The 21,467-nt window shown below is 39.4% G+C and overlaps 1 protein-coding gene across 2 annotated transcripts in view; it reads left to right on the plus strand.

Moving 5' to 3' along the window:
• Positions 1–20,832, plus strand: part of RPS6KC1 (ribosomal protein S6 kinase C1) — an 86,137-nt gene extending 65,305 nt beyond the window's left edge. The window contains exons 12-16 of one of the 2 annotated variants that reach the window (XM_066316176.1): positions 781–2,358; positions 2,630–2,719; positions 14,168–14,250; positions 14,960–15,055; positions 18,167–20,832. In XM_066316176.1, the coding sequence (XP_066172273.1) occupies positions 781–2,358; positions 2,630–2,719; positions 14,168–14,250; positions 14,960–15,055; positions 18,167–18,277 (1,958 nt within the window). In that variant the 3' untranslated portion in view covers positions 18,278–20,832. The remainder of the gene's footprint in view (positions 1–780; positions 2,359–2,629; positions 2,720–14,167; positions 14,251–14,959; positions 15,056–18,166) is intronic. The other variant, XM_066316177.1, reaches the window with a different exon arrangement.
• Positions 20,833–21,467: the final 635 nt, after the last annotated feature.

Genomic DNA, 21,467 nt, shown 5'->3' on the forward strand with positions numbered 1-21,467 from the left:
TCGTGTTTTGAAATCTGTGAGCTTTTTTTAATATGTGCAGCATTTGGAAACATGAAGAGTCCTGGTTTGTATTTTATAAATGTAACTTATTTTTGGAGATAGAGTTTTCTTAGATGCTGTGAAGAAGCTGTTTGCCTGTATAACTTAAAGTTTTGATAAATCCTTGTGTGGTGAAGCAAAGCATAAAAAGCTTTTTTTGAATCCTAAAGTTAATGGAAGAAATATACCAATATTTAAATAAAACCCTCAACTTCTTCAAAGACATACACAGACCCTTAAAATAAATATCCTGCTAATATGGTCATTTCCCTGACTGAACTTGCTGTTTAGTTTTCAGTCCATTTCCACTAATGTTGCTGATGAGCTTAGAGCTGTGATACAGAATTACTCAGTGTAGGCAGAAGTGGTGATGGGCACTAAACAATTTGATCTTCGCTAGTGTTTGCTTCTTTTGAGGTAGCAGGTGGAGAGTAGTGACCACTGTGCAACTTGAGACACACTCTGAAATGAGACTTTACTGAAGTTTAAAAACAAGCAACAGCTTAATCTCAGATGCAGCTCTTTAAATATTTATGTAATAATACAAATCTACATGAAAGGCAAGTATGGTCCCTGTAATTAGTTCCTGCTGAGGTAGAAGATCCAAATAACTCTGTGGGCATAAGGGTAGAGTTTATAGTGACAGTGAGGATATTTTCCTATTTCATAAAAAAAAATTCTATTATGAGTGAAACTAAGAGATCCCCTCCCTTTTTTCTTTTTTTTTTTTTTTTTTTTCAGGAGGGAAACTGTGGTCTTATGTCAGTAAGTTCCTAAACAGAAGTCCTGAAGAGAGCTTTGAAATTCCTGAATCCAGAACATCCAGTTCAACTAAAATTTACCTGGAGCAACCAACACCTAGTCCTAAAGAAACTGGTAGCAGCGCTGATTCCAGAGAAAGCTATGGGGAGAGCATGCTGAAGGTGGTCCCACTGAGGAGCAGCCTGACACCAAGCTCTCAGGATGACAGCAGTATCCAGGAAGATGGTCAGGAGAGTTCCAAGTGGATGGACTCGGCATCCAGCTCAGAAGAAGAGTGTACCACTAGTTATTTAACGTTGTGCAATGAATATGGGCAGGAAAAAATTGACTCTGGCTCCCTAAATGAGGAACCAGTGGCTAAAGCAGAGAGTGAAGGGCTGCATACCAAAGAGAGGAGTTCCTTGCAGAAGTGCAGTGTTGTTGGCAGTGACAGCTTCACCTCCCAGGTTGCACCTCAGGAACGAAAGCTGTTCATTGACGATACTGAGCCGGAAATAGCCAGCCCTACTAGGATATTGGACTCGTTAACTAGATCCAAGAACAGCCCCATGGAGCTCTTCAGGATAGACAGCAAAGATAGCACCAGTGAGCTTCTAGGGCTTGAGTTTGGAGAAAAATTACATAACCTGAAATCAGAGCCTTTAAAGCCATTGTTTTCTGTCCCAGATCATGACAGAAGCTTGGATGCCCTGGAGAGCAAAATGGGTGTGAAAGCTCATGACACCGTGAGCAGGGGTTCAAATGACTCTGTGCCAGTTATCTCCTTTAAGGATGCTGCTCTTGATGATGTGAATAGCATTGATGAAGGGAGGCCTGATCTCCTAATAAACTTACCAGGCATGTCTGATGAAACAGAGGAGCCAGCCGTGTCAAGGCCGACCAAGTTTATAAAATCTGATAGGGACATGTCAGAAGTTAAGTTGTTAGAAACACCTGATGTCTTGCAATTAAATAATTCTGCAGAGCCATGCGAAGCATTTGATCAAGAGCCAAATCACGTGGCACCAGCAGTGGGTGATCCTGCATACAAGGAAGCAAATGAGCAAAGCAGTGTCACTCAGGGAGCTCTTGGGGCCCTCTTTACCTCTGACCAAGAGGTAGGTGCTTCAGAAGACGGGGCTCTGTTCCAAGAGCTTGAGGCCTGCTCCTCAAACATGATGAGCAAAGAGGAAAGTTCATGTGTTTCCAATCTGCTCTCAGGTGCTCATGAGGTTAGCTTGGACGCAGACGAGCTAAGGAAGGAAGGAGTGCCGCTGTTTTCCAGTCAAGCTGAGGACAGCGGGAAACAGGAGACAGACTGGGCTGCGTCACCAGCAGCTGAAAGTAAAAAGACTGCACCAAAGAAGGAAGACAAAATAGCAGGAGCAGGGCAGAAGGAAATACATCAAATTTTTCAGGACCTCGACGAAAGATTAGCGCTAACCTCCAGGTTTAACATCCCAGAGGATTGCATTCAAAGATGGGCAGCTGAAATGGTGGTAGCCCTTGATGCTTTACATAGAGAAGGAATTGTGTGCCGCGATTTGAACCCAAACAACATCTTATTGAATGATAGAGGTCAGGAACTTTTGCAAATGCATTTCTTTTTATTCGCTGTTGCTTCCAATTAACTGAGTAGGCGTTTTATCTTGTAATTAGTATCTTCATTTCCTGTCTAGAGCTTCATTATCAGTGCAGCAAATTCACCCCCAGTAATAGCTTCTAGTACTTAATGATGCCATTATTCTTAATGATACTGTTTTTAGCTACAAAAGGAGTAATTACAGTTCACTTCTGCAGAAAATGGAAGGGAAAAATGTTTTGATTTCTCCTGTCGTTTTGTTTTTAGGACACATTCAGCTAACGTATTTTAGCAGGTGGAGAGAGGTTGAAGATTCCTGTGACAACGATGCCATAGAGAGAATGTACTGTGCCCCAGGTTAGAGCAATCACCTACAGTGTTTCACTTGGAAAGTAGATTAGCAGCTTTCATTTTCTCATATAGTCTCTGTAGCATACAGCTTGAGATCATGCAATATCTGAGCTTTCTTTGCTTCTTTTCCTTAATGTTTTAAAAAGCTACAGGGCTCATAACTGCTTTATTGTTGAACTGTGGTGGTGTTTGTTATGTCATTTCCATAACGTGTAATTGTACTGAATGTCTTGTTTAAGCAGGTTAGGAATGTTCTGTTTTCTTCCAGTTATTTCCTCTGTGCGAGTACGTCTTGGTAAATGAAAAGACCAGATGCGACAGAAAAGATGGCACTAAGACCCTTAAAATACAAAAATTTATACATGCAAAGGACATAGGTGGTGGGGGAAGAACCACAGAGGTTTGAAAAATGCAGCCCTAATAGGCTCAGAGATGCCTCTGACATTTTTGATGAGCTACAGTGGGCTTTGAAATAGTTTAGAGAGCTCTTTCCTTAGAACCACTTTCATCAATCATGAGGGTGATAAAATCAATATCTCTTGAGTTTTTATAGCAAGGATGGCACTTGAAATTGAGCCCTCCCTCTTTTCCTTTATCCAATTTATTTTCTGCTAATATAGTGGTCTGTGATTTTTAGCAGTGACAGCCAAAATTCAGGTGTTTCACGTACAGCTTCATATTTTAAAAATTTCATAGTTAACTTACGAAAACTACATTTAGAGTTGAAATTACTATGTTTTTATTCCGACTTTGAAATGCCAGCATAACTTTCTGCTGAGTGCATGGTCTGGCCAGGCATTGCAACTTGGCATACAGGTAGTCCTCAAGCTCAAAGTCTGCAAATGTGCTTAGAAAATTAAAGAATAAGAGTTACCAGCCATGGAAGTTCTGAATTTAGTTTGGCATCAGGTGTTTTCTTCTGTGTTTTTGTTGTGCAAGTGAAATGCAGCAAGGAACTGCCTCTGTGAATAAAGGTGGTAGGGTCTCAACAAACTTTGAATGTCAGCTTCTTGAGATAAATAAAAAAAAATCTTTCCTATGCAAGTCAAAAGGGCAAGTATTACAGAAAATAATTCTTTTCACCTATCAAAGTAAATCCAACACCTTTGTTCTACCCTCATGCCACTTTCATTCAAGAACAAGATAATTGGGGAATCCCAGCAATTACTGTGTTTGTTAAATAGATGGTTGTCCTGGTTGCCAACATGTGTGACAACCTGTTAGAGAGAGGTGTTTTCCTGCCTCCCTAAGCCAGCCTCGAATAAAGCACTCCCCAGTTGAGTTCTAGCAAAGATGGAAGTGCAGCCTTTTCCCACCCTGTCATCATTAATGAGCTGTGAAAGTCAAAGCTTAATTTTTCTGTACTTTAATGAGGATCCAAAGAGAGGCTTTTTTTGCCCCCTAAGCCCCAACCAGTCAACTCCTGCAGTAATTAAGTGTTTAGGGAGCAGTTGAAATAATATTTAGAAGTCCCTGAATGCAAGAATAAAGTTTTCCACACTGTCATTATTTCCACCTCACAGCACAGGTGTGGTACCCACCCGGGCTTCTTTTGCTGAAGTTGCCCTCTCCTCTCTGCCCTCTCTGCCCTACCCCAGGCTGCATTTGCTTTGTGTGTCTGCAACTGGTGAGCTGCAAGGTGAAGATTTGCAAATGCAAGTATTACATATATTAAAGATGGATGAGTTGGTACTGCTCCATGATCCTTGCCTTTCATATTTCTTGATCTTAATGTTATCTCTGTGAAGCATGCTTGCACTTCAGTGTAGCTGTTATGTCTTAATTTTTTGTAGGAGAGTGATACTTGGTATAACTAGCAGCACAAAATACATTTTGGAGTCAAGTGCCATTCTCTTATGATGAATGGTTCAGTAATGGTGTGTAGCTGAGTCCACAGCAGCTTTCTTAGGGCTACTGCTGCTGGTAAATGTTGCTTTAGAACTTTTGACCAGTGTTAAAAAAATAATCACGTTAATAAGCTTTCTCCAGGTTCCAGTATTACGGGGGGGGGGGAAAAAAGCTACATTTGGATGATGTTTTTTTTTCATTTTGAGTATACCATGTCCCTGGAACCCCTTTTATCATGAAAGCATTCCTCCTCAAACTGCTTGGAATAAGGATTTTGAAATGATACTTGTGCTTCAGTTCAGTACACTAGGAACAAGTTTTGAGGTTTTTAATATATTTTTTAATTTCTTTTTAATATAAGTTTCTCACAACTTGGGTGTGGTTTTTTGTTTTGTTTTGTTTTCCTGCTGAGGGAAATGATGCAGTTTTGTAGAGGTGAACAATTACCTTCACAAAATTTTATCAGGTCTTATGATTTCTTACCATAATAAAACACAGTGTCTAAAATAAGTGACTCAAAGTGAGTCTTGTTTTGAATTTTCCTGGCGTTTTCAGGATTATGTGCTGTGTTGCCCTGCCTCTGGGTGGTCAGCCTTCCTTCTCCTTTTCTCTCCTGGCTGAAGGATGCAGTGGAACTTGGCTTGTAAAAATTTTGTGTTTAGCTTGCTGTGTGTTTTTGATAGAGTTTGAGATAGAATAGATTTGTATATGATAATTTGTATGCTACCTTATTTCGGCAATTTACTGCCCTCTTTCAATGTAGGCAAGAAACGGAAGGTGTTTATCAATAAACATTGCTTTTTAGGGTCTGGTCTCAGAGAGCAAGAACAGATAATGAGCTTAGGGCTGCCGTTCTTTTTCTGCATTGATTTTTTGAGGAGCAAATTTTGGAGGCAGAAAACAGGGAGGATGAATAGGAAATTTAAACACATAGCAGGATAGGTTCAGCTTAAAATAGGTAGGAAATTGTAGTGCAGTTATATAAAAATTTTAAACATGTATTTGAAACAGTTGTGTCTTTTCAGTTGTTAAGGTTTCAGATGTTTTTCTACAGTGTAAGTTATAAAGTGATATGCAGTGAAGTGCATGAAGATGTGTTTAAATTAAAAGTTGTTTTCTCTGTTGAAGAAAAACATGAAATCTAAATTCTACAATTTATATATTGAAAACTAATTACTGGTTGGGCTGGGGATAGTAATGAATTAGTGTGGAAGCTTTTTGAACCAAGGGAGAACAGAGGTCCACCTGTGTGGAACTTGCCTGTGGGGTGTAGGATTTTGTGTTTAAGGCTTTCTGTACACCAGAGTGTAACCTTGCATTAAGGTAAAGCGAGGCAGTGTTGGTACAGCAACAGTGATCAGATCCCTGCCCTGGTGAAGTGCAGGGACTTTTCAGCTCATGTCCTACGAAACGTGGAGAGGCAGTTTGGCTGCATCTGTCAAAAAGACATTATGCAGTGCATATATAAAATAAGGGAACAACTGCAACGATTATAAATGCAGAAGTGTCAAAAAAGACGAGGGAAGGGAATGGCTTAAAAAAGCTGCATCCCGCTCCCAGCGAGCAGCGTAATTAGTTTTGTATGCAACAGCAATTGTCGTTTTACATCGTGCATAAGTTACGAGCAGGGCTGCATCTGTTGCAGGAGCGGCACTTCCCGGCTGCCGACGGGAGGTGGCATTGTACCATTAATGGATGTTGCTGTCGCGCTGCCTGCCCTCATTTGCTTAACTTCTCCTAAGAATTGGAGACGGAAGATGCGGCTCGTTTGTGATGATTTGCACATCAGGAATTGTGCTCACAAGCTCGTGGTGTGTTACCGTGCTGTTGGTATGGCTGGGTAACTCTTTGCTGCTCTATAGTTCTACTCAGTTTTAAAAAAACCCAAAAGTTCCTGAACCAACTCTGGCACCAACAAAGCTGTCTGCAGATGCTTAAAAGTAGTGCTTGTGCCATACTTTGATTAATGGCCAAACAAAATCTTTGCTCTTAACCTATGAGTCAAATGTTGTTTCTTTAATTCACAAGAGAAAGGTTGGATTATAAATCATACCATATAAACTCAACACCAAGTAAAACTGTGGGGGGTTTCGCCAAGAACAACCTATTTGCTTTTAAAGAAGTTAAACATTTGTAACTGAGAATTTCTCCTGTGTTAATATGGCTAAGGTGACTATTGTGAGGTTTATGAGTTTTGTTTCCTTTAACTTTCCTCCTCTTTATAGTAGTTCTGTTTTCTGAACGTTTTAAAGTGTGCTGAGCAGCTGATGTCTGGAATACAAAGTTATTAGCAGATCTGATGAGAATGATTCACTTCTGTTTAAACAGCCCTTTGCTCTCCATGCCCCCTGAGAACTCTTATCACATATTTGTCCAAAAAATCCCCACAAAAACTAACAAAAAAAAATCCCTTGCTTTATCCACCTGCCTGGTGGCTGATAGTATCAGCAATGTATCTCTTTATCTCTTGGTTAATGTGCCTTGGTATTCTGAAGGGGGGAAAATTCCAGTAACAGATTCAATTTACATGGACAGAAACTTGAGCAAATGCCAGCCTAGCAGGGGGGCCATTATTCTGCTCTATAAATAAGTTTAAAAAAGAAACACACACACACACACACAAACCTGTGAATCAACATGTTTTGGTCTAATTGAGAGAAAAGCAAGATAGATGAATTTTGAAATGCAAATTATCACCTTCTGTTATTTTAAGTATTGGCTTTGCCAACATTGTGATCTTAAATATAAAGAGTAGTTAACTTTTAAGTACAATAATAATTGTATTCCATTCCTGACAGTTGTAATTTAAAAAAAAAAAAAAAAAAAAAAAAAAGGTAACTTTTTTTAAAAAAAAAAAACCCTTTTCAGTATGCTTAATACCTGTGAGAAAGACAGAATTGTCTACAGCCATTGCCTAGTCAAGGGTAAAACAGATTTAAGTTGAGGATTTTCTCATGAAGAGAAATCTTTAAGGTACTTTTTCAGTCTAACCTGTGAAGTGTCATGTTGTAGAAGCAGCTTGCTGGTCTGACATCTTGTGTAAATATGATGTGTGAATGAGATGTTTTATTTACACTCCCTGAGTTCTTGTTCCAGCAGCGGGGATGCTTTCTGTTGCATCCCTGTAGTGTTTTTGGAGGACAAGGTCTCAGAACTGGGCTGCCTTTAGAGTCTTTTTTCTTTCTTGTTTAAACAACAAGTTTTCACCAGACTGTGTTTACTGAAAACTGGAGATTTGCTGCTTGAGATCCCAAAGCCAAAGGGAGCTTAGCTTCATAGAAAATGTAAGTAGGAAACTGGCCATCAGTAATGCATCGTATTATTCTGATGCTTTCATAAGCTGTGTGCTATAATCAAGCCTTATTTACACAAACTAGCATTCACAGAAGCCTACACATAAATATATGGTAAATTTGGTTTTATGTAACCTGCTGTTACTTGTGCACAGTGCAAAAACCAAGCAAAAAGAATGCTTTGTGTGTAAAGGATTTTGTGCCAAAAAAAAGACAAAAATGTTTCAATGTGCAACCTGATTTTTGTACTCCCAAATGAAGATGTCACTTTTCCTCTTAAACAATTGAAAATACAGATGCAAAGTGCAGCTGGTCACCTAAAATATATGGCATGAAAATAAAAATTGCTAGTTGATATTATTAGCCTGCATGCTATAATTTTTATTTACAGAATAAGGAAAAAGATTATTTTGCTCTGTTTACCAAATAGACATTTGATGCAGGAAAACCTGCATATTATTTGTGTATGTGTTTTTCAGTAGGAGTTTGCAGGCACTCATTAAATCTGCTATTCTGTATTATAGTAATTTAATTTGAGTAGATTGTTTAAGAAGCAAAATAACTGTGGTAGATTAAAGTGCCATTGACCCTGAGAGGTGTCGAGGGGTGGGCTGGTCTCGTGGTTATAGTGTAAGACTGGACTTCCTGCTTTTTATCTCCGGCTCTGTCCTAGATTTTTGTGTGACATTAATGTCTTAGGATTATCCTAAAGAGAAAAGAAAAAATCTGGATAGGTGAAGGAGCTTTGGACATCAAAATCAGAGGGATGGGCTAGCTTGATTTGAAAAGCCCTGGCAATAGGAAACAGGATCAGATATTAGCATGAAAAATACCTGGCTAGTGTGAATAAGATCTGGAGGTGCAGAAAAAGTACTGATTCCTGTGAGGCTGGGAGTAGCAGTTTTACAACAACCATTTGCAGTGGAACAGCTCTGTAAAGACCCCAGAGTGTCCCACAGAAAACAATGACAACTGATGGCTCCCAAAAGAGCAAAATGTCATGAACTTGGGGCTGGTAATTGAAAGCATAGGTTTGGGGAGAGCATCAGATACTTTCTGAATAAAAATCTGATCTCAGGCTTGTTGTAAGTCACTATGTTTTTCAGGCAAAGTACACGGTCTTGTGGTTTTTCTTAGTCTCTGTAGCTAGAATAATCAATAATATGTACCCAAGCTGTTGATTTGGAAAAATCTGATGTTTTAGTCTGGCTGTCATAAAAGCCAGTTGTTAACTCCAGAAGAAACTGTACTTTACCTGTGTTTGTTTATGTCTATTACTATTATTAGTATTATTATTACAGATGGGACTAAACCTTGAGGATAGTATACAAGATGCCTTGTGAAAATAAATGGAGCTAGCTATGAGGTTAATTAATGTTTGCTCTGTTTTGATAACAGAACAGTAATAAAACTTTGTCTCTTTTGTCACATGATTATTTTAGAGAAAGTTTTGATTCCATCTTGGGCTGCTAGAAGAAAAAGAACATAGTTCCCTCTTTTTTTTTTTTTTTTTTTTTCTTTTTTCTCCAAAGAGAAATGTAGATGCTCATATGTTTTTGAATAACTTTTAAATGAAACTTCCTATTTTCATACTCCATTTGATCTTAGCAAATGTTCATTGGACTTGCCTCACTACTTTATTGTTTAAAGACCATGATAAACTTCCAATACTTAAATATAGATGGTTCAATACTGTGCTTTATAAATTGCTGAAGCATTTTAGGCAAAGCATTATTGCCAGATTGCTTGTGGGATGCTTTATTTAGTGACTGTATCTTATGGTATCTTGGCTGACTGAGTCTGATGAGAGTGAATTAGGTTGGAGTTACTTTATTTGATTCTCTGCAAATGTTTTTTTATATATATAGATATCAAAATATGATAAAACAGTAATCTTTTAAAATTAAGTGAGTGTAAGGTAAACAGAATTTCCAGTGTCTCTAATGGTTTTTCATGCAATGTTTATCTTAATGGCCACAGAGGGGGGAAAACATTGTATTTCTTTTCAGGATGTTGAACAAGTCCATTTCCTCATGAAAGTTTCAGACACATGATGGTTGTTCAGATGCATCTCTTTATTTTATTATCAGTGCAGAAATAATACTTGAGAGTATGCTGTTTCTGCTTGGAGTGGTGGGGTAAGGGAAATGACTTCTCAGGTTTTGAAATTCATATCAATCTGCCCTTACTAATTCCAAGAAGAACATCTCAGTGCAAAGCTTCTCCTGACTCCTAGGTGTCTGGGGAAGCACTGAATCCACCTAAGCCAGTTTTCCTGTGACCTGGCTGGAGATGCATTTTTTTTTATTATTTTTATTTTTTTTTTTTTTTTTTTTTTTTTTTTTGGTATTACAGTTTGTCCAACAAAATTTTTGATTAAGTTTTTGTTCTTGGTGATTCACAAGCCATCTGGCCTGAGTTACACAGTGAATGTCTAAGGTCTCCTGTAAGCCTGGCTTCTTCCATGTTAACTAGTGTTTGTGTGTACTGGTCATGAGGCATTATTGTCAGCCCTGGAGGAAACTGTTTTTGGAAGAAAATGTGACAAGTATGGTACTAAAAGCCTTTGAAATCCTTAAGCAAGAAGGGTATATATTTCAAGTTAAGGTGCTGTGTGAATAATGAGAAAATAAGCCTTGATTTGCCATCGATAGCTTTATTGAGAATGTGTGTTCAGGAGAGGGGAAATTCTGCTTTTTCTTTGGAACTAGGACCTCTGTTTAAAATACAGTGTGTTATCAGCTATGTCTCCCTTATCAGGAAGTAAGGTATTGCTGTGTATAATGCAAATATTGAGATAAGTATGGAAACCGTAAAGAAATGGCCTTTCGGTTGAGACCAGCTGCTCTGGAAGGAGGATAGTGTAGGGTAGTGAAGGTGTTTACCCACACCATCTGTCTCTGTCTAAACCTGATAGCATTTTACAAATCTCCTTCCCTTCAGTTATCCCAGCGGCTGCTGTTGGAATTGCTTTGTGCTGGAATTTAGCATTGACTTGTGCTCCTTAGAGCTGGATGTCATGGCCATGCTTCGGGAAGGGGGAAAGAGGAAAGCTCTCTCTTTAATGAAATTGCAGTAAAGTTGGAAGAGCTATTGACTTTTTTTCACCCTACCTTATTATTTCTCTGATTTTCTGTTTGAGGATGATGTGAATGTTGTTTTCTGCAAATGTTGTTCTGCCAGTCCTAAAGGCACCAACACTATGTACGTGTGTACACGTGTTTATTTTTGTACAAATCCGGGTAAGGTCCTTGATTTCAAGGTTCATGAAGGAAAGATTTGGCACAAATATCCCCATGTTATTCACTTAAGCTTATGTGTCACTACCATTTATTGTCTAAATTACTTTGCTGATGGATTGAGATGAAAATGTTTTCTTAGTGAAGGCAGATATTGTAGTTCAGATTTATTGCAATATTGAAGCTTTAAAAAAAGCATATGCCCTGTGTGGTATATTACATTAGCCAGCTACTCTGTGTCCCTCAAAAGCACTTCATAATCTACAGTTTCTAAATTTTCCCATGATGTTTAGTCAAAATAAAATGCAGTAATATTGATGTGGTATCCTGGACTTATTATGATTAGTATTGCATCAGAAGTCACGTGACCTGTTCAAAGTAAGGAAATGTAAACAACATATGTTTATTTGTAGTAGACACAGTAATTTTTTTTTAAAAGGAAGACATTTATTTAAACCTGAAATCAGGAAACTTTGGAACCTAGGGAAAGCAGCCAGAAGACAGACATTGCATAATAGGAAAAAAGCTGAGCTAAATTATAGTTTTTGTAAAAAAGAGGACTCAGGTGTTGCCCTCAGCTGAGTTTTCCATTTTCTGCTCTGCATTGGTTCAGATGACTTGTCATGCAGCTTCTGCTTGTGCATGAGAACCCAGGCAGAGCCCTTCAGCCCTGGGAGAAATCTGTGTTACTTGCCTGTTCTTAATTTATTCCACTCGTGTAGTTTTGGTTGTGGCCAAAAGTGAGTGGAAGAGTTCAGTGCTGCTCTTGTCAGAGAACTGCAGTAACATTTGTTTTGGCTTGGCATATATTGAAAGTGTTCTTCCAGTTGAAAATATGAGCTTGGATTTTGAGGAAGTGGACTCTGGTTTGCTTTTTGCCTCTTATTCTATATATGTCCATTGTCTTCATCAGCACTACCTCCTGTAATGAACAGTTCTGTGAAAGAAGACAGTGTAACTTTGGTTCTTTTGGGAATTGAATCACCGTCTCTGATTGCCAACATAAAGGGAAATAACACCAAAACTGAGCAAAAAATTTTTTTGCTAGAATTTATTTTCCCTGTGCTGTGAATGATGAATTTTTTTCACATTTAGATTTTTGGTTTGGTTTTTTTTGGGGGGGGGTTGTAATTCATGAGGCCCATTCCCACTGAATGCCTTTGGGAAAAATGGATTATTTCCTTCTGTGGCATTATTCTAAAATTTAAGGTGTGTCAATATGAGATAGTTAATGGAACTGAGAATGTAGTAGTCAATCATATTAATTCTTGGCCTTGCTGTCCTTATTCTGTAATAAGTGTGTAATTTAATTTAAAAATAAAATCTTTACTTGTTGGGAAGAAAGCTCCCCTTGAACTGGAAAGGCCTTTCCATTTAGTAGGTTTCACTGAGAAATGCTGTGAAAACCTTTCACCAGCTGGCTTGTGTGGAAAGGCCCAACTTTGTTTTTTTTTTTTTTTTTCTTCTTTTTTTAAAGGATAGTTACCTAGAAGGTCTGCCTTTCTGAAGGGCTTTAAAATTAAATTGCAGGGACAAATTTTGATTTTTACACAAATTCTTCCAATTTACTCTAATTTCAGCTTCATCTGGGTGCTCGCATGGGATCTTAAAACATTTTAAAAATGCATGTAATTATCCTGACAGAGCTCCTCATGTAGTTGCTGTTACATCTTTGTAAAAGTTTCTTGGTGCTGATGGGGATATTAATGTGTAAGGAGTGGAATAAATTCTGATGCGTGGCATCACACATCAGAATATATAGTGGTGTATCGGTCATTCTGAGGCCATAAAGTGTAGTAAGCTTTTCAATGTGAGGGATGTACTACCTCAAGAAACGATGTCTGAGCAATCCTTCCTTGTTGCTCTTGCAACAGCAGCCTGAGCTTAGTTCTGTGAGGTGCAGAGCCTCTTCCAGCTTGTGTGGCAGCTGCCTGAGCTGCCTGTGCCTCTGCACATCCCTGAGCTCAGTGTGGCTGGGCTTCCCTGCCTCTGGGGAGCACTGGGGTGACGCCTTGCTCTCCCTGACCCTGGGCTGGGACTCATCTGGAGCTCTCCTGGACCACGCTCATGCTAAGCTCCATAAAATGATGAGCAGGATTTTTCCGCCCATGCTGCACTGCTTTTCACAGCAACAGCTATGTGACTGTATGCTAATTGTTGTCCTCTGCTGGGGAGCTGGTGTGGCTTTTGCCATCAAAGCTATTTTAGTGCGGCTTCTGCATTTTTTTGACAGTGAAAATGAAGATTTCATCTTCATTGCAATCTGGTTTTCTGCCTGTTTCAGAGCAGACAGCGTGGTCTGTTTGTATTTAATAATTTTTGTAGTTTAAAGCCTGAGTCAGTGAAGGCCAAGTTTTCTGCCTGCATCATGCTGCTGAATACGTGTGTGTATGGTCAGGGACTGTCACCCCCATCTCCCCTCCCTGCTGTCTCTTGTGCCTGTGTAGCAATACCAGTGATGGATTGGATGCAAGGGGAAACAAATTTTCATCCCAGTGTATAGTTTGGGCTGGGCTGGAGCAATACACAGTTACTGGCTGTGGTTATGCTGTGGGAAGTAGATTTGATACCTCTCTGTGAGACCATTGTGAAAAGCCTCCCATGGTATTCCCAATTAAGGATGTGTGTTAGCCATGAGACAAGTCCTGCCTTCTAAGACAAAACTGAGGAATGCAGTAGACTGCACTCTCCCTTTGGCTGCTTTTCTGGATGTTTTAGACCATTCTGTCCTGCTCTTCTGGCCAGGGTAAATTCTCTAAATACACTTTGCTTTACTGTCTGTCATTGTCCAGTTTTGTCCAGTGTAGAAAAATCATAACTGTAAAGTCTACAAGTCTCAAAAGTGCCTAATGTGTGCATGGAAAAGCAAATTATGCATGAAATGTATGGTGTTGCTGTGCTTGAACAATGCAATCTGTAGGTGGCTAAAGGGCTAACTAAATTGCAAGCATAATGAAAGCTCTGTGGTATTTAGTATATGTTCTGTCAGCATTAAACAGTCACCTTGTAAATATATGTTAATTTTGAAGGTGTAACTGACCTTTTTAATATTAATTGAAATGTCTCATGTTTAGAGGTTGGTGCTATCCTAGAAGAGACAGAAGCCTGTGACTGGTGGAGCTTGGGTGCCATTCTTTTTGAACTCCTCACTGGGAAGGTAGGGCTGGGGGAAAGTGACTTGATAAAGTGACTTCTTGGCCAGTAGTTACTCACCAGTGGTGTGCCCAAGTGTGATTCCCTTGATTGTCCTTCTCAGATGAGCTTTGTCAACCTGAGCACTCTCAATTTGCTTAGTCTGCATGGGACCAGAGAAACAAAACATGCTCAGCCTTCAGCAGAGCAACTTAATAGAGCTGTACCAAACTAAGGACTAAAAATCAAAACTATGCTGCCCTCTTAGCTACAGTGAAGTCCAAGTTCTCTAACATTCTCTCTGTACATGTACAAAACTTTTGCCCCAATACTTCTAGTATTATTTCCTGATACTGTGTAGAAGCCCTATGTTGCTGTTACACATTCATTCAGTATTTTGGAACAAGGAGTTCTTGGCCAAATCAAACTGGTGATTGGTTGACCACTCTGCATGAAGAAAGCAAAGTCCACCAAATTCCCAGGCTCTTCAAATTTGAGCAACAGAACAGAAGCTTTAAGATGTAAATGTCCTAAAGCTCTATCTCAGGGAGCTCATCAACACCTGTAGACATTCCTCCCAGAACCAGTATTTCATACTAGGAAGCACTGAATTTTGGTTTTGTGTGTTAAATTTGCATGGATATTAGGAGGTAATCCAACAGTGCAATTTTGAAATGAATAAATATGGCTTCCTGCTTTGATTTACTTTTTCCCTTTTTCTTTTTCTCTTCCAGTCTCTGGCTGAGTGCCATCCATCAGGAATAAACACTCACACTTCTTTGAGTATACCAGACCATGTATCGAAGGAGGCCAGATCACTGATTCAGCAGGTTGGTGAGGGGAGAAGTTGTTTTCTCTATGTACATGTGTGGATGGGATAAATACTTACTCACCAAACTTGTTCTGGTGAAGTAAATGTAAAGCCAGAAAGCTGCTGATAGGAATGTGGATGGCTCTTTTGTCAGCACTGATGAATTCTGCCCAGTTGTCTTGCTGCGTTTGCAAACTTTGACTTCTGCTGTCGGCTGGGTCTGTAGAAAACTGGAGTGCTTTGCCATTCCTTCAGAGTACAAGTTTGGCAAATGCTTTAGAAATACCTGCTGGTGATGCATGAAGATTTTAGGAATTCTGCCCTAAATGTTTGTGGAAACACTTGTAATGAACTGAAGTAAAAAATTCTGATGCCAATTCAGCAAGATAGCTCAAAGTACTATGAAACCTGTAGCACACTGATGAGAAGTTATGACCTCGCTGTGGTTGAAAGTCTGTACTTCTCCTCCAGGAAACCTTCTGGATGCCATTTGTTAATAAAAGTACTTTAAATGGTGCATCCAATGTCTTTTGTAGTCAGAAAAGTGGTAGGTTGGACAAAAGGCAAAACTGTAAAATACAGACAAGCTTCCAAACTGATACACCATTTTTAAATTAATGAGAATAGTACTGTTGGATGGTTTTAGTTTACTCATAGCTTTAGGTAGTCACAGCTAAACTTACAGCAGAGGGTCTTGAAATTCAGTTAATGCAATCTTCCTTCTAGTTAATTTTGACATAACTGTGGAAGTGGTGCCTAGATCTGACCTGTTCCACTTGAGAAAAATAAGTGATATATGTGAATTGTGCTGTTCAGCTTTGAAGAGGATCTTGCTAGTAGATGTATAAATAATGGCAGGACTTAGATATAGTTTTGAATAGAGCAGAGTGGACAAAGTATTTCTTGAAGAAAACAAAGGAAACATATTGAAAATTCAGTGAGTGAAAAGACCCAGGGATAGATTAATTTCTGTGCTGTTAGTGTGAAATGATTAGTGGAAATGGAACTGTATATTTGGACACCACCTATTTTGACTAAGTGATGTGAAGTCACTGAAGGTGAAAGTACACATCTATGTATTTCTGGCAAAGGTAGAAAAGGAAATGACTGAAGAAAAATCCCATTTTTATATAATCTGCACTTATGTAGTTGGATGGTAGCAAATTTTTATCCTCACCCACAGATGCTGTAAGAGACAAATAACTGAGGGAAAGCAGAATCACATTTAATGAAGGGAATTCTTCCCATTAAGACTGGAAGACAAATTAAGTAATCCAGTCCATGTGTCCCTGCCAGTGCAGGATTGTTTTTTGGTGTAGACTAATGTATTGCCTATTTTCACATATGACAAAGAATGTCTCTCTTTCCTCTGGTGAGTTTAAGTGGCAAGTGTATTTCTGCCACTCACAGCTGTGTTACAAGGCCATGTCTGTTCAGAGAACAGTCTCCCCAATGCCTGTTAGGTCAAGCTGTCTAGTGTAGGGTGGTGACATATCTGGTGGAGGTTTGTCTATATGAAGCAGTAAATCACATTTTTGTTGTGTGACTATCCAAGGAAGCTGCCATTCATTGTTGAGGAAGCCTTGTCAGGAAAAGGAAGAGAGCTCTCTTGGCATGGATAGCAATTTGTCATTGCGACTTTCCTTCCCCCCACTGCCAAGGGTAAACAGGTCAAAACATCACAGAGTAACTCTCTGGGATCAGTGTTCAGCTATGGAGAAATTGTGTCAGGCGTTGTCTCCTGCTGTGGCTTCCAGTCCAGGTGACTTCGTTGTAAACATCTTCTTCATTTAGCCAGCATTGAAAAAACAGTTCTGTTTATTTCTGCTGAGAGATAAAGTTGCTTTTTGATGTTGGTTTGGTATTTTGCAATCAGGGTTTTTTTTCAGGAACCTTCAAGTTCTTCTACCAACAAAATATGCAATGTGACTTTTCAATAGGTGTGTGTTTCAGTTTACATTTGTTTTCTGAGATTAAAGTTATTCTGGAAGGACAAACTCCAGAAAATAAGTGACCATCTGTGATTTCCCTGTACTGGTTCCTTCCTGTATTTCCAGGGAAGCCAGAGACACCCTGGCTGCATCTGTGGCTTGTGGGAGATACCAGAGCAGCAGTATTCACTGTCAGCAAGTTACATCTACTGTGTGACACTATGACTGCAAATAGCAGAGCCATCTTAAAATGTGTAAATTCATATGTTTATGGATGTAGGCTCACTTAGATGTTGACTGCATCAAGATATGAATACACAGTTTTCCAAGTGACAACTGGGAGAAGTTATCCTATTAGCTGTTGCAGAAAAAGCAAGCATGAGATCATGCCTTTGTACTGGCTGTAATTGAATAGGGTATAAACAATTCTTGAAAACTGCAAAATATGTTTGTGTGTCTTTATTAGTCTCTTTGGAGTTTACCTTCGCATTCCCTTTTATATGGATTGGTATCTTTAAACAGATGTAAATATTGTGATTTCCTTTTCACATGAATTCAGCATGTGAAGTACAACTAAAAAGCAAATGAGGTGCTGAATTTTAGGAAATTTCCATGAAGCCATTAGGCTGTTTTGTTTCTTTCACTGGGGTTTTGATTTTTCAGTTTTAGGCCATTTGTAGGACTCTTTAAAACTTTTTTTTTTTTTTTTTTTTTTTTTTTTTTTTAGGAAATGGAGAGCTGGCTATGTTATCCTGATATTTTTTAGGAACAACTCAAAATTTATGAAACGGAAAGTTACAGACCACTATCCCTGATGTAGCCATAACACAGTGGTATGAGCAAAGGTTAACATGAAGCAAATGCAGCGTCCAGAGTTCTACTGATGCAGGCTCTGGCTGCTGCTGTCTCTTTTTAAAATGAGGTTACACTTAAAATGTAGTCCCAGTGTGCAGTGCTTCAGGGAATTGCATGCTGTGATCAGTAGTCTCTGAAGACTGTAAGACTGAGACTCAAGGAAAGGAGAGTCTTCTTCCATTTACTGGATTTTAGGAATTTCAAGTATGCTTTTGCACTCTTGAAAGTAATTCATAGAGCAGGAAAACGGTAGGATGTCCCTTACCTTAGACCTTTCTGGAACTTTTAAGCGGTTGTTTTTGTTCTTACTCACTGAATCATGTGTATTTTTCTTTTATGTCAAGCTTTTGCAGTTTAATCCTGCGGAGCGTCTTGGTGCTGGCGTTGCTGGTGTTGAAGACATCAAATCTCATCCATTTTTTGCCCTTATAGAATGGGCAGATCTGCAGAGATGAGAGACACGTGCCCTTTGAACAAACTCAGGTCAACTGGACAAGTTTCTCTGGCACAGGAGCACCCTGACTCGCTTCCTTTGGATGTCTCAAACCACTTGGACATAATGGCTGAAGGATGCTGGAGCAATGGAGCCAAAAGTGAACACTTTTAACAGGAATCACTGGTTGTACAGGGTGCTGGCTTATTTTTACCACAGCTGGTTGCTATGTGTGTGTGAGTCCTTTCTTCAAAGGAAGGTTTGTGAGGCAACTCCTGGGCACCATGTTTGGCACTGCCAGCTTTCCAGATAAGCAGGAGCAGGAATGTCCTCCTGGTGCTTTGTCTGGTGATGGAAATGTCTACAGACTGTGCCAGTTGAAAGTATTTTTTTATTGTGTCAATGGACCATTTCCCTATGCTAAGTGCAGCTCTTGGGGGGGGGGGTAGGAAAGGAAAAAGCAAATAATTTATTAATGGTATATGCTAAAGAAAATACTAAATAAAATACTAAAATGCTTTATGCAAAAGTTGACACATTAAAAATAATATATCCATTAAAAATTAAGAAAGCTGTTGCATAATACTGTGGAATGTGTCTTGAAAATAGCATATCATTTCCCATTCTGGAAAGAGCATATAAAAGGCAAATAATGCTGTCAAATGTTGTACTTTGTTGACTGGAAATGTCTGTTTAAAACTTTTGACTCTGTTGTACTTGATGAGCTACATGTTAAAGTCACTACAGAAAGGGAAATCTTCTTTTCCTCAGCTGGATAAACACTGCTTTAGCACTCTAATAAGGAGCAAGAACACATAACACTAAATAAATATATAGATAAAAAAGGAAAAACTCTTCTCTCATCGCTGCAGCTACTGCTTTATCACTTAATGAATTTTACTTCCTCTAAGTGTCCTATTTTTAGCTGCTACTTCAGGAAAAAAGGCCTTTCTGCTCGTGTTCTTGTACTTAAGGAAGCTTCTGAACTCCCCTGTTTGTTTGTTAATAGTCTTAATAAATCAAAGAAAGCCTTCACCCACTCTGCTGCTTGAACAGGAAGAAGCCTGGGATTTGCTCATGCCAAATGACTAAGTGACATCTCTGAGCAAACCCTAGTGGGTAAGACTTGGGCAGGAGCCAATTAGCTGACCTGTTTGTTTGCTAGAAATGTCTGGAGAATGGGAGTAGAATATAAGACATACAGAATATTTTGCTGAGTGCTGCTAACCAGCCATGCCTGTATAGGTTCCTGATGTACTAAAGCTGTACACTGCAATGTACAGATTATGGATCCATGGTTTTTTTCCTAAATAGTCCCTTTGCTTCCACTCTTTTATCCCTCCCTTTTCTTCTTCTACCCAGCTTTATCCGGAGAACAAAGGGCAAATTCCTTTGGGAAAGTGAGGTGACAGGAACGATTATTGAATTTACAACTCAAAAAAAAAAAAAGTATCCTTCCATTTGTACTTTAGCAGTGTATTTTATGGGCACTCCCAAAAGTGCATCTGTACAGTCTCCATCTGTTAGACACCAGGTCGATGTATTCAAATAAAGTGGAAAAGGAAAATGCTTCACTTAAACAAAGGAAATCTGGAAACTTTTTTTTTTTCCTTTTAAAATTATTCCACTCCCCTCTTTTTTTTTTTTTTTTTTTTTTTTTTTTTTTTTTTTTTTTTTTTTTTTTTTTTTCCCTTTCTTGTGATCGCCAGGCCAGCAGAGGGGCTGTCACAACACTGCAGGTTGTAACCAGGTCACTAGTATCACTGCCTACCGCTGCCGTCCAAGATTACATCACTTCTAGAAACTGCGTTTCAACCCGCCACCCTCTGGCTTCATAACAGGAACTCCCTCAGGTGAGCCACAGGAACAACTTCCTGTGCCGAGCGGGTCGGAAATCTCTAATGCAGAGACCAAGCTGATCCCGAGCTTCCTTCCAGCACTGCCCTGGCTGTGACTTTGGAGAGGGCTCCTCGCTCAAGGAAAGCCTCCCTCCCCTCGGCCACCTGATTCCCTCCCTGGGGCTCTCTAGCCCAGCCACCAGATAATGCCACTGCCTGTGTTGATGTGTCCCATTGCATTTGCCTGTGATAACTGTACCAAAAGGTATTTTCCATGTTACTTTGAAATGCTGCTGTATTCAGGTTGTGCCCGTGTGCTGGCTGTAAGCAAGGGCAGGATAAGATAGCAGGGGAGCACAAGCTGGTTTCTCTGATCAGCAGAAGGGAAAACCCTATTCTGACAGAAACCAGATGATCAGTCACTCTTGCTGCAAAGCATTCGGTTTAGTTAATGACACCAAAATATTTTTTTTCAAGTATGTTATTAGTAAGGAAATCTAGATCTTGGAGAGTAGAAGGAATGGCAGTATGACTTGCCAGAAATGAGCCTTTGAGATGCTACAAGTATTTGTAACATTACCATTGACTCAGATAATTGTTTTGTCAAGGGAAGCATGGTCTGGAGTTAATTGCACAGAACCAATCCTGCTTCTATCTTTATTTTTTTTCCTTGGACATGTATTATGTTGTATTGGTGTTTACATGTATTCCTTTAATAAACAAAACCTTTCAAACCTAATTCAGGCCTCGCCTTTGTGAACTTCTCATGTAGTTCTTGATGACTGACCTTACCTGATCAGTGCTTTTTGTCCTTTGCTTTAATAAGTTGAAATGCTCTAGATACCTTCTTTTTGGTGCCTGTTAGAAAGCCCTGTGATGCACATCTCCATTTGGATGACTGTTTATTCCCACTTCCTTCAGTTACACCTAATAGCTAACAGCAAAACAAATCAGTACCTTTTATTTTCCACAGGAATTAGCAACAGTCTATGTAAAACACAGTAAAATAAACCTATAGATGTTCCTGTTCTCCTGTGGGTGTTCAGGTACAGCAGATTACACACTTGGGGCATCTCAAAGTGGTAATTCATTGCACCCTGTTGAACCTCCCTGTAATATTCTTTGTGTCCTACTAAGAAAAACTAGGATACAAAATGTTTGAAGGCTTGCCCTGGGTAGAATTGCTGTGAGTGAGCCTGGGCCCCTGCCCAAACCTACAGGAGAAACTGCATCTCATGAAATACAAGAGGCATAACTTTGAATGGCTGTATTCACAGCTTCTGTTCTTGTAGCACGGCTCTTGTGTCTCCTGTGAAAATCACCTCACAGACAGCAGTCACTGCCATGCTGACTCTCGGCGCACCTTTGGGATGC

Source organism: Sylvia atricapilla, chromosome 3, assembly GCF_009819655.1.
Source record: "Sylvia atricapilla isolate bSylAtr1 chromosome 3, bSylAtr1.pri, whole genome shotgun sequence".
NCBI lineage: Eukaryota > Metazoa > Chordata > Aves > Passeriformes > Sylviidae > Sylvia > Sylvia atricapilla.